The 12,571-nt window shown below is 40.8% G+C and overlaps 1 protein-coding gene across 3 annotated transcripts in view; it reads right to left on the bottom strand.

Annotated features, from left to right (window-relative positions):
- LOC106749106 (putative polypeptide N-acetylgalactosaminyltransferase 9) overlaps positions 1–12,571 on the bottom strand; it is a 253,448-nt gene that overhangs the window by 17,331 nt on the left and 223,546 nt on the right. For all 3 annotated transcript variants that reach the window (XM_014628339.1, XM_014628262.1, XM_014628421.1), the window contains 4 exons: positions 10,428–10,741; positions 9,424–9,622; positions 8,139–8,308; positions 4,217–4,345 (listed from right to left, as the gene is read on the bottom strand). In XM_014628339.1, the coding sequence (XP_014483825.1) occupies positions 4,217–4,345; positions 8,139–8,308; positions 9,424–9,622; positions 10,428–10,741 (812 nt within the window). The remainder of the gene's footprint in view (positions 1–4,216; positions 4,346–8,138; positions 8,309–9,423; positions 9,623–10,427; positions 10,742–12,571) is intronic.

The raw sequence follows: 12,571 nt of genomic DNA on the forward strand, positions 1-12,571 counted from the left end.
GGGGGGGGGGGGGGAGCGCGGAGAACGGTCGGCGAAGAGAGAGAGAGAGAGAGAGAGAGATAATAGAATGCATTATTCAATAACGTGATTAATTTACAACATAAACCGAATATTGCGCGAGCCGAACAAAATTTAGCGCGCGCGCGTATGTTTGTGTGCGTGTGTCAGAGGGAAGGAGAGAGAGAGAGAGAGAAATATTAAAACGATGGATGTCTCGTTATATAACGCGATATCCACCGCGACGACAACGACTAATTCCGGTCGGAGTCGCGGATCTAATTAACGCGGCTCAATTTCACCGTTTCGACTAAGTGCGTTACTCGATCGCAACGTGCATCACCGCGAGAATACGCACACTGTGTGCCTCGTGCTCCCTCCCTCTCTCTCTCTCTTCTTCTCCATCTCTTTCTTGTTCTCCGCACTCTCGCCGACATTCCCGACGGCGCGTCACACGGCGGAATTTATATTCGCGCCCTGACGAGCGCGGAGAGAAGCACCGGTGAGGAAAAAAGGGGTGCAACCTCACGCGCGCTCGCGGAGTGTGTTTTACTTTCTTCGCGGGCGCGTTAAACGCGACCGCTACGGCGGGGGTTAATGCACTGTTGTTGGCTCATGATAAAATTAAAGGAACAAAAGGAAATTGGGCGCGAGGACACGGAGAGAGAGAGAGAGAGAGAGGAGAGAGAGTGGTAGTGGAATGATGAAGTATGAAATATTCGTGTCGCGTGACGCTGCAATTTATCCGTCGGCGTTGCAGCGCCGTTAATACCGCCGGTGCCTACGTACCGTGACTTTGTCACGGGGCGATATGTCGCGTGTAAAGAGAGAGAGGGTATATACTCGTAACGAGGAGCGTGTGGAAGCGCGGGGAGGGCGAGTGAGAGAAGAGGAAGGAGGGAGAGTACGCAAACCGGGAAAGGCGAATTTATTTCCCGACAATGTTTGCAATCATTTTGCGATTACGAATGCAGCGGAACACCGGTCGCGGGTGAACGTGCGACGTCGGCGACGATGGTGGTGGCTAACGCGTCGAAAATAAATTGTGAAATAACTGACAGGTTGCTACGAGTTGCACGCGCGCGCGAGCGAGCAAGCGAGCGAGCGTGCGAATGCGCTTGTGTGTGTGTGTGTGTGTGTGTATATATATATATATATATATTGGAACGAATTGATTAATAAAACATGTCAACAATATCGGCGGCGGCGACGGCGCCGATAAAAGATTGATTAAACGCGTGCGCTCGCGCGAGCGCCGCTAACCGGCGGCGTTGGGAAAAAGCCGCGAATAAATCACGCGCGAATAAAGGCCAACATTGCGAACAAATTTCCGCGACTGCAACGGAAGCGCGGTCGATTATACGGTGTGGCGATCTGATCGCGGTCGAATTCAATGGAGCGGACACCTTGGCAAAATTGAACGAACGATCCCACTCTTTCCTCCGTCCCTCCTCCCCCCACTTCTCTCTCTCTCTCTCTCTCTCTCTCTTTCTCTCTCTCTCTTTCATTGTATATATAGATATTCCTATTTTCTTATCTCTATTCAACTCGAGAAATTTAAATGTACACTAACTCAGGAGTCGCCCATTGTTATCATTATTATTATGTAATCATTATGTAAATTTAACTTTCTATTCTTTTCATCATTCCCAACTATCTTCAATAATATGTTTATATAGTGACGAATTTTGTAAATAACGGCCCACTGAAATTTTTGTGTCACTTTAACATGGGAATATGCTAAAAGGTACACAAATAACATATTCGCCTTGTTAATATATCACTTTTTAACATATTCATCTTGTAAAATAACACTTCAGTGGGCCGTTATTTACACGAAATTTGTTACTATTACTTATTGTAAAATTCCTCTACCATCCTGCTCATTCTTCGATATAATTTCTAGCTTTTCGTCCTTAGAGGGCTAATCCTAGACAACAATAAACGCTTCTCTCTCTCTCTCTCCTTCCCGTTTCGTCGCGCCTCAACATCTGTCAGGATCGGCAACGATCGGAGACTGTGTCCTGCGGCACGAGATAGCCGACAGACGACGAGACGACATCGTCATCGACGATCGCGACGAGACACGGCTATTGTTCCGCAATTATGGTCACGCCGAAACGGAATATCGGAGGAGCGAAGCAACCCCGTGCGAACGGGCGGGCGAGCGGACGAACGGGGGCGAAGGAGCGGGAGGAACAACACGACGGAAATAAATCTCCGCGTGATTGATCGTCCGCCATGAATCGCGCGCGCCGAGCGCGATATTAATGCACTATCAGTCGTGACGGGCTCGCGGATGGCTCGCGTGTACCGCGCGTGTAGCTTTGACGATTCTGTCGCTCGTCGACGTCGCACGCTCGTCGCCTCCGCCCGATATTTATGCGCTCGTTTTTCGCAGCGGGTCGAGGGTTACGCGAAACAAAAAAAAAAGAAAAAACGAGAGAGGGGAAAAATCCCGGCGAATCGGCGGCCTCCGCCTGAAATTTCGCGAAGCGCGTCGATATATAACCGTACATTCGTTACTGTATGCGCTATTCTTCCCCTCTCTGTCTCTCTCTCTCTCTCTCTCTCATTTTTTATGTCTCTTTTTATCTTCCTCATTCAGATGATTCCGTTACACTCTTTTCCAGTCGGATCCGGAATATGGGCTTCAACAGCCGGCACCGTCATAAAATTCCGCGCCCCCTAAGGGCGCGCAGAGCAAGGGAACCAAAAGGTTGGTCAATCGGTTAATAACATGCGCTGCGAGGTGTGCATACGCGAGTATCCTTATCTCCATTTGGTAGCGTGTTTAAGGGAGATTGGAATACAGTCGGACACGTGTCGGGCGTGATATCTCGTTCCTCGTTCGACACGGAAAGGTGGAAGAGAAAAGAGAAAGGTTGCTAGAGATCACACGTTGATAAAAATTTTATCTCTCGTCGCGAGAGACGTCCGGCTCGAAATCACACGCTCTTAACAAGACGATATCGCGACGGACAGCAGTGGACTACGAGGCTTACGATCTTCTTTCCTTCTCTTTGCATCTGTTTTCAAATCTCTGAGTCCTGTCGAAATGTTCCATGTTAATAAAAATAAATAAGAGATCGTGTAAGAGAAGAAAGTTTGTTGTCTTGTTTTGACCTCTCACCCTTATTAATTTCTATTAGCAAGAATGTGCTATCCAAATTCATATAATTCGAGAGACAATAATTTGTATGAAATTACTCGAGAAATTCCCCCCTTCGTCCATGTTAATTCCGCGACGAAATTTTTAGGATTAACGTAGAACTGAAATTTCGAAACGGGGATTGGAATGAAGCCCGGAAGGAAAAATCACGGCGGATCGTAGTAGGCGAGTTCCTCTGCGAGAGGCAGGATTTGCTTTTTAATTAACTTACACCGTCAAAATTGGCCGTATAATGTCAGCTACGTAGCGCCTAAGAATTCGCAGCGCCGATCACACATCGATTTTCGATCGGATCGCGAGCGGGCCGTCGCTCGCGATCCGATCGTGATTTCCCCGACCGCGGCTCGCATTGTTTCGCAATCAAGGCGACATTGCTTCCACTGCCGTCGCAGCATGCGTCAACATCGATCATTGGTTCTGTTTTCTTCCGAGTCTGTTCGTATTCGACAGAATAAATAAATAAATAAATAAATAAATATATATATATATATATATATATATATATATAATTATCCGATAAAAACAAGCTTTCTTTAATGACGCGCAACTCCGAAATTTAATTCCGCGCGACTACTTAGCGTTTAATCGCCTCGCTGGCGCGAGAACTCATTAATAAGGGGGCGACGCGCCACGAGAAGCGCGTTTTCTTCAGCTAGCTCGATATCCGGAAGATACACATTTCCGATAAATAAACATCGTCGCGGGAAAGATAGATCGAGTTTCCCGTGACGCAGGGGAAAGAAAAAAATGAGAAAGGATGGGAAAAAAGGCGGGGGCGAGAAATGATTTGAGGCTTTTTCGACTCCCCTGTCCCTCGATCGAACTGACTACATTGTCTTTCACGAAGAGCCTTCGAACGCCGGTAATCCGACACCTTGATGGATCAAAGCCGCGCGCAAGGTCGTTAAAGGAGCCGCTCGTTCCCTCGTCGTTTCCGCTTTGCCCTCTCACGATTCCGGGCCACGACGGCATTTCTCCCGTCCGTCGTAGCGTCGGTGCGCCAGCTGAAAAAAACGTTCGACGGGTAGAAGCGTGGAATGGTCTTACCTCTCCGGAGGCGACCGCCTCGCCTGGAATGAAGAGTTCCGGGTAAACGTTGTCCAGGTACCACTTGAACGACTTGCACCCCAGTTTCTTCCTGAGGGTCTTCCGCTCTGATACGTCGCCATAGTTCCCCTGTGAAAGTTCCGTCTTGCCGTCAGTATCGCGCTCACAATGTCACGGAGAAAAAGGAAGAAAAACGTGAGACTTCTTGGACGAAACGTCCAATTTATTAAAAAAATAATAATAAACAGAAGAAAAATAAATAAAAAACATTGTTCGCATCATCATAAAAATCGTGCCGGAAACCAAACTGATCAACTCCATTTCAAGTGAATTCCTTGATTTTACTGCCGAAGCTCACGATTGATGTGTAGTGTTCTTTTTCTTTGTGACTTTTCAAAATTAAGAAATTTACAAAATGTAACGTTGGTTGGAGAGAGATTATTGATTGATATTAAAAGCAGGATTGAGTATTTATTTACGCGTAAAATATAATAGTTTATATTTACACGTAGACAATGTAAATTATGTATTATATAATATGTCATCTATATAAATAATCAATAAACCGTTATATAGAATGGTTCGTTTTCTTCGTTACATTTCTTATTCTTATATATTTTTTCTGTTGATAGCTCACAAATAAACCTAAATGATATAATCATTTATCATATGTTAACGGCATGCATCACTTATATCACACACTATGTGAATATTTTAAATATGCGTAAAGTAAATTATATCTAAACTTGGACCTAATGTAACCTATTTAGAATTGGTGAAATTATTTGGTTTAAACATAACGGCACAATTTTAATATTTTATGACGCCACGAAAAATAAAAAATCTTCTATTTGGCAAACTTGATTTTATATCGATAAAAAAAGAAAATAATTATTATATGCATTTCTTGCTTATTATAATCATGAACTAAAACACTGCCTTTTTCCATTTATTCGTAAAAGTCCACATGTGAATTTAAATGATCAAATTTCTGTGTTACTTGCATATGTCAACTTTGCAACTTTTAATATCAAATATCTCCGTAATTAACGCCAAAATCAGATACGCGAGCCATTTTATAGTTTAAATTAATTTACATTAACATTTATCTTTTATCTCTACATTGTGCCATGTAATTTATAATAATTTACACAGTTTACATTCTCCACGTGAAAAAAATCCCTATAAATATCAAGAAGACAATGCGTAAATTATCGTGTAGACGTAATCTTAAAATCAGCGGTATATAAACCCAATCAAAAGGAAAGGACTCGTGTGGGATTTCGTTATTTTTCAGAATACAAAGTACTCGTCGCAGGAGGAGATTCCTTAATGTTAAATTAACATTTACAAGGAAAGGAAAAACTGATACGAGAAATCGGATGTCCACGACGATTGCGATTATTCCGACGAATAATAATACAGTCAGAAAATACAGTCAGAGCTGCCTCGCGAAAACGCGAGTCCGACCCAGTTGCGGATGTTACTACTGCGAACGTGCATGCTCACGCACACGGGAAGGGAGGGGCGACGCGTGACTGAGAGGGCGGTGATTTATCTTATTATTTTATGAAGCCATCTACGAGGACGACATTTTCGAAGGATTTGATCATTACACAGCGGCGTGCTTACGGAAAGCGATTTATTCCCAACGCTTCTCGATTTATCTCGTCGATTGGATCTCGGCGGGCGGACGGGCGGGTGGCCGGGAGGGCGGACAAGCATCAAGGATAAATGACAGATCGTTATAGAGGGGCTCGCGAAAGAAAACGTCTCCCCCTCTTCACGAGAGCGAGGACATGCGCGCGGCGCGATCCTTAAGAGCACTTGGCACGTTTATGGCCCTTTTTTACGACCCGAGTCCCGCTCTACGATCCTCTCCATCATCGGCCACCTTTATCGTTACCCTCCGCGTCCCATTCTTACCGTCCCCGGTGTTTACGGGTAACTCGGATCAAAGAAACATAATAGAAGCTTCGGCGAGGGCGCGCCGCCGAGTAATTCGGCCGACAAGAACTTTATCCCGCCGGTCAGGCATCAATTATTACTAATTATCCGTCCCTACGGACGGCGTACCACCACCGAGACGCGCCTTTTCGCGCACGGATACTTCCACCATTGCGCCGCTATCTCTTCCTTTCTCACTTCAGCTCCGCGTAGCGGAGATTTCGTCACGCCGAATTTACTTTCACGACGATATCTCCGCTTTCGCGTGAGCATAAACGGGCGATTGTCCTTGGAGAACATGCCATTTATTCGAGGAAAAACGTCGAAGCCACGACGTGCCATTTTATTTTTGGGCTCTAAAGCTCTGTTGAAGGTGTAAAATTAAAATTTATACGTAAAACAATAACATTTCTCTATCAAAATATTTGGATGATTTTATGAAAGTTATTATATATTTCTTTGTAAATAATTATTTTCTAAGATGTTTGAGGATTAACTTCTAAAAGATAGGCTCTAAAATTGACACACCCATGAGATATTTATAGAAAAAAATAAATAAAATAAAATAAAAACATTTAAATTATATTATTTTGTACATTTATTCCATATCCTTACATGTTATCTTTAATTTTATGTAATTTTTAAAACTAAAAATGTTACGATGTATATTTTTCTTTTTATATCGAAATGGATTCCCTAACTTCTTCCCGACCATTTTAAACAAACAAAAACAGAGGAAAATTAGCCACTAATAGTTTCTATTATATTATGTAAAATGATATTTCACAGCAAAACTGCCACTTCAGTTCCTACTACTGTATAAAGTCCTTCAGGTAAAAGTCTCATCTATCTCCGACTTCTTACAGATTAGCCAGGTTATTCCTTATTTGATCAAAAATGGCTCAACTGAATCTGTCAAATAAATGGGCTCTGTTTGTAACTAAATGTCACTCTAAGATGGGAAGTAAATAATAACGAAATAACAGAAAATTTAATTTTTAAGAAATTAATAAATCTATTTTTATAAATAGTACTATTATATACAATATAAATAGTATTATATATAAGGTAAACGACATATATATTCTCAGAAAAACAAACACCTGAATTCGACCGTAGACATTCTTCATGGATAAAGACATTTTATAGTGACAAACGTCATTCTACATCAAAGAGTCGGAGATAGTCGGACTTTTGCTTGAGGCACTCTACTGTACGCAGTAGACGAAGTTCGTGATCTGTCCGACAGAGTTCGATACGCTGAGAAAAAGATTTCTTCAAATTTAATAAATTGTTATTGCATCAAAACAAATTCCATCATTCGCATGTTCCAAAGAAACTAATGTTTCGAATTAATAAATACAATCGTTAGACTCTTCAACGAATATGTATGTTTATCTTAAATGAAAAAATTTGTTTGAAACGAAAGATAATTTTCTTATGAAGAAATTATTTGCTTCATTTTACATTTTATTGCAACCAAATAATATTTTACTTGATTAAAAGATATTATTTCAAATAATAGCGTTCTTTCTGTTAAATAATAGAACTTTCTTGAATGAGACGATAAAACTTTTACTCAAACACATAATATTTCGTACATGTTGCTTCTATAAAAAAAATTTTAGTCAAATAAACAGAAGTATTAAATCTAAAGAAACCTTTTCCTCTGTGTATTTTGCAGCCGAGAAACACGGACATGTCGGTTTACCGTATCTCTTTTGTTTCTCCTCTGACTCACGACGATATAATATTCGCTTGTCGAAATTCGTCCTTCGCGCGCTTCAGTTCGCCAACCACGGAGTCGTGTATTGATTTTCCGGCGCGATAACGCACATTTTTAATTGTCTCTTGTTGTTTTCTCACGTTACGAGGGTTGCTTGAGTACATACACACACACACACACACACACACGCGCCGGGAAGAAGGAAGAAAGGAGGGAAGGTTATGCACGCGACGATGCACAAGTGCTCACCTTGTCGTGACCTATCCTCTGATAGTAGTACTTGGCGTACTCGTCCAGCCACACTTCGCTCAGCCTTATGCTGTTCCTCTTGAGCACGTTCACGCCGCTGCGCCACTTGTAAGGCGAACGTTTCCTGAAGATGTGGCCCACGTGCGAGCACGGCACGATTTCCAGGGTGCCTAGCGAGGGCCGCGTCGAGTTATTAGATTAACATTTTCAGTCGCGCGCTGCCGCCGTCACTGCCGTTTTATGTTAGGTCGCGCGCCAATATCGCGGGAATCCCAGGGTAATCGCGAAAAACGCAAAGTTTCGCGAGAGAGAAAAATAACAACTACTCGCGAGAATAAAACGAAAAATTGACGGCAGTTATCGCGGAACAAATAATCGTGTGCAAGTGTAACACGCGCGATAAAATAAACGCTCTTCCCTCGTCGAGTAAAAAATTGACGGAAATTTACGGCAGCTGACGTTACCACGTTCGTTCGTCGGTTACTCGAGAATCCACGAGTCGAAATTTTCGTCCTGCATTAACTCTTCAAGCGGGAGAAACAGCGGTAACTTCTTATTTGTAGCATCGAAAGACAATACATAGTAAACATTTTTATGTTAATTTAACACAAGGTGAATATATTGAAAAATAACATACAATATATTACGCCAAAAATTAACACAAAATATATGACACTTTGATACTACTTGAAAGCAAATTATATATTAAATTGACATATTTATAATATCAAATACAACAAATGTTATTTTTGTACTAAGAAAATATTATTTATCGCTTCTTTCTCATCACGTTATTCTTACAATATTGTCGATAATTTTGCCCGAAATGTTCTTTATAAGTATATATATGTTAATTTATATGCCATTTCTAATATTCGATAAAATTAACATCCATACATAATACATTAATTGATTCCGAAGTACAAAATGTGTTATTTTTAATACTTACACATGTTAAATATGCGACTCAACACAAAATATATATTGAGACAACATAAACACAACATGTCAGATTAACACACAGGTGTATTAAAAAATTTAACAGAAGAATTTTAACAAGAACCAATTTCAACACAAGTACAAAATGTTTCTTACTGTAATAAGTAACGTTTTGAAGACTCAATGTAGAACTAACTGTAGAACTAACTAATTAGACTCAATATAGAACAAAAATTTCGACTCAGGTTCCGACTTTTCGAAGCGCGCGATCGAAGCGTCATCGTTTGTAGCCAATTTCTTCTGTTGTTCACCGTTCCCGGGTAATGTACACATTAATTGCGCTTACCTCCGCACATCCAGGTTTTGAAGGACAACTCGAGGTTCTCGCCGCCCCAAATGTCGAAGCCGCTATCATACGTGCCGATCCGCTCGAAGAACACTCGGTCTATGGAGAAGAGACCGCCGGCCATCGTCGGCGACCAAACAGGTTCGGCCGGGTTTTTGTGCCGTTTTTTCTCCCTCTCCGGCACCGCGTGCCAATTGAACTTGAGTTGACAGAGGTTAAACACACGCTCAAGAATCCGTTCGCAGTCAAGCGCGCGAGCGAGCCCTCCCCCCCCCNTGCAATTCTTCACACGAGGAATGTTAAAAATCGCGCGACGTGTGGATCCTTAACCTGGGAATAGTCACCTGGGGTCATTTCATGCCCCAGCGGTCAGAAAATGAAGCTCATATCGCGGTGGATTTTTTTACTGATCGAAAACCAATATGTACCTTTCATTTGAACATTTAAAGACTTAACCTTAAAATAGGCCGTGACTCCTCTTATTCTTATAATATAAGCCTGTAAAAACACATTGGGGTATAAAACGACCCCAGGTGACCGTTCACGTTATAAAATTTGTCGACTGCAGTAAGAGTTCGTATTGTGAGGATAAAATAATAGTAAGTTTGAACGAGGTTATATGTAATTCTTAAATATTATTTTGCCTTCCCTTCATTTTTTTTTTTTTAATAGTGAATAAATATATATTAATAAATCAATAGGGCAATCGATAATATGCTATATTTTGTTAATAATAGCGGTTTTTAATCGGGGTTTAAATGACTCCAGACAATCGTTCACGTAAAAAAGAAAACAAATAAGGTGACTATTTCCGGATTAAGCATGACGCACGGGATCGATCCGTGTCCGAAGTGCGTCTCGCGACTCTTCGCACGCTCGGAAAAATTAATCCGACGTTGTCGTACGCGCGCTGTCCATACGTAAACACAATTACATTCCGCGAGAACGGACACGTTCTCTCTACCGCCGGGCCCCCATCACGTCCACGCAAAGATTTCGTTTACCTGAAGATTCCAATCGAATCCGCCGACGTTTACGCCACCCGAGTCCCGCCAGTGGTATTCCAGGGTTGTGTCGTCTATAACATCGATCACCGGACAAACTACCGTCGTCGGATCGCGAGCGATCCGGTCGAGAAGTGGCTCCAGCCAACCCTCCGTACACTCGCAATGGCTGTCCAAATACGTGAGCACCGGAGCCTTGGCCGCCGCTGCGCCCAACAGGCGCGCCCTGATGAGGCCCTCCCGCTTATTCGCCCTGATAATCCTCACCTTCGGATAATTCATCATGTAGTCTTCCAACTGACGCTTCAGATGAGCTGCGGAATGATCAATTTCCTGTTATTGGCCGCTCCACCGCGAACACGCGCGTGTATTATGTCGCAAAATACTATGGCAAGTGCGGCATTAGAAGGAATACAAAACTGACGTACCATTTTGCTTTCTTTGAACTCTAAAGCTCTGTTGAAAGTATGCAAGTAAAATTTATGCGCGTGGATACAAACCAAAAACATTTTTCTATTAAAATGTGCGACAGTTTTATGAAAATTATTATATATTTCCCTGCAGATAATTATTTTTAAAGATGTTTGAGGATTGACGTTTCTAAAAACAAGAACTCAAAACCGACATACCCGTGATATCTAGAGAAGATGAATAAAAAAAATTAAATGAAAGCACTAAAATTATGATAAAATTATTTTTTATATTTATTACACATTTTTACAAGATATCTTTAATTTTGTATATTTTTTAAAACTTTACAAATTTTATAATTCATACTGCTCCTTTATTATGTCAAAAAAGATCCCCTGATTTATCTTTCAAACCATCTTAAACCTTAATATTTCTTACATAGTTCAATGACAGAGGATAGAGATTGGTACAAGATACAAAATGACTTAAAAAGTTCAAAACTTAATAAAATGGCATTGTCAAATTAATTACTTATCGTTGATTTGTTATTTTAATTTTTACAAGAAAATAGCTCAATAAAAATTTCAGCACAATAAAAAATTAAACGACTCTAATAGTATAATCAAANAATAAATGAAGTTTATGTTCTACTTAACAGAATTTAAGTGCTTTACAGCCAAAAAATATAAGTATATCGGTTTACCATATCTATGTTAGTTTTAGTACTTTTCCTCTTATGATCCAATATATAATATATATAATAAATATAAGATTATATATACATATATATATATAGTAAATATTTATAAATAATATTATAATTACATAAATATAATAACGCTTTTATATATTAACGCTTTTCTCAAATTTTCCTTGGAAGGAAACCGAAAAATCCGTAGAAAAATGAAAAATCCGTATCTTTCCAAATTTTTTCATTTATCCATGAAAAGAAACTGAAAAAAACCGCGAAAGAATTGAAAAATAATCGGATTTCTTCCGAGCTATTAAAATTATTATATATATATTATATTATATTATACTATTATATTAGTATAATTTGACTTAAATATTATTTATAAAAATACAATTCCTCTAAATGCCTTCATCTCATATTTTCAACTTCAACATGAATCTGTTCTCCCTTAATCCCTCATTCGTTTTACACACCAATCGTGCCAGGTTTAACGTTTTCGCGCGAAGCATTTTTTACGGCTCCCTATTTCGATGTAAAAAAAATATCTAACGTAAAAACGTTTAACATAGTTTTTAAATTGAGTAAAAATATTGGTTTCCGATAGCGGACGGTGGCGTGCAATTCGCGGCGAGACACGTTAATTTCGCACGATACGTATTGCTGCATTATTGACGGGTCCTTAGTATCCGGGATTTATCCGGGTCTCGATTTCATGGGAATCCCCGCGCGGGGTTTTCGATACCGTCGTTCACCCGCTGAATTTCCGTCGGTTTCCAAATATAAGTTGCCCCCTTGAATCCGCGCTACGCCACGTACTACGGAGAGCGGTATTGCAACAATAAACGGACCGGAACGCCCGGTTTCTCTTGGTTTCTCTAACGTCGATTACGTCCTTAACGTCGGATTACGGTTTATTTACGATGTCATTCGCAAGCTGTTGCGGCGCACAACAATCACCCGTCCCAGATTCATTCTCCGACCGCAATCAATTTAATTGTACGCTACACGTAGGGAACAACCATAATACCTGCGTAACAGT

Source organism: Dinoponera quadriceps, unplaced genomic scaffold (genome assembly GCF_001313825.1).
Source record: "Dinoponera quadriceps isolate SergipeBrazil2010 unplaced genomic scaffold, ASM131382v1 scaffold123, whole genome shotgun sequence".
Classification (NCBI taxonomy): Eukaryota; Metazoa; Arthropoda; class Insecta; order Hymenoptera; family Formicidae; genus Dinoponera; species Dinoponera quadriceps.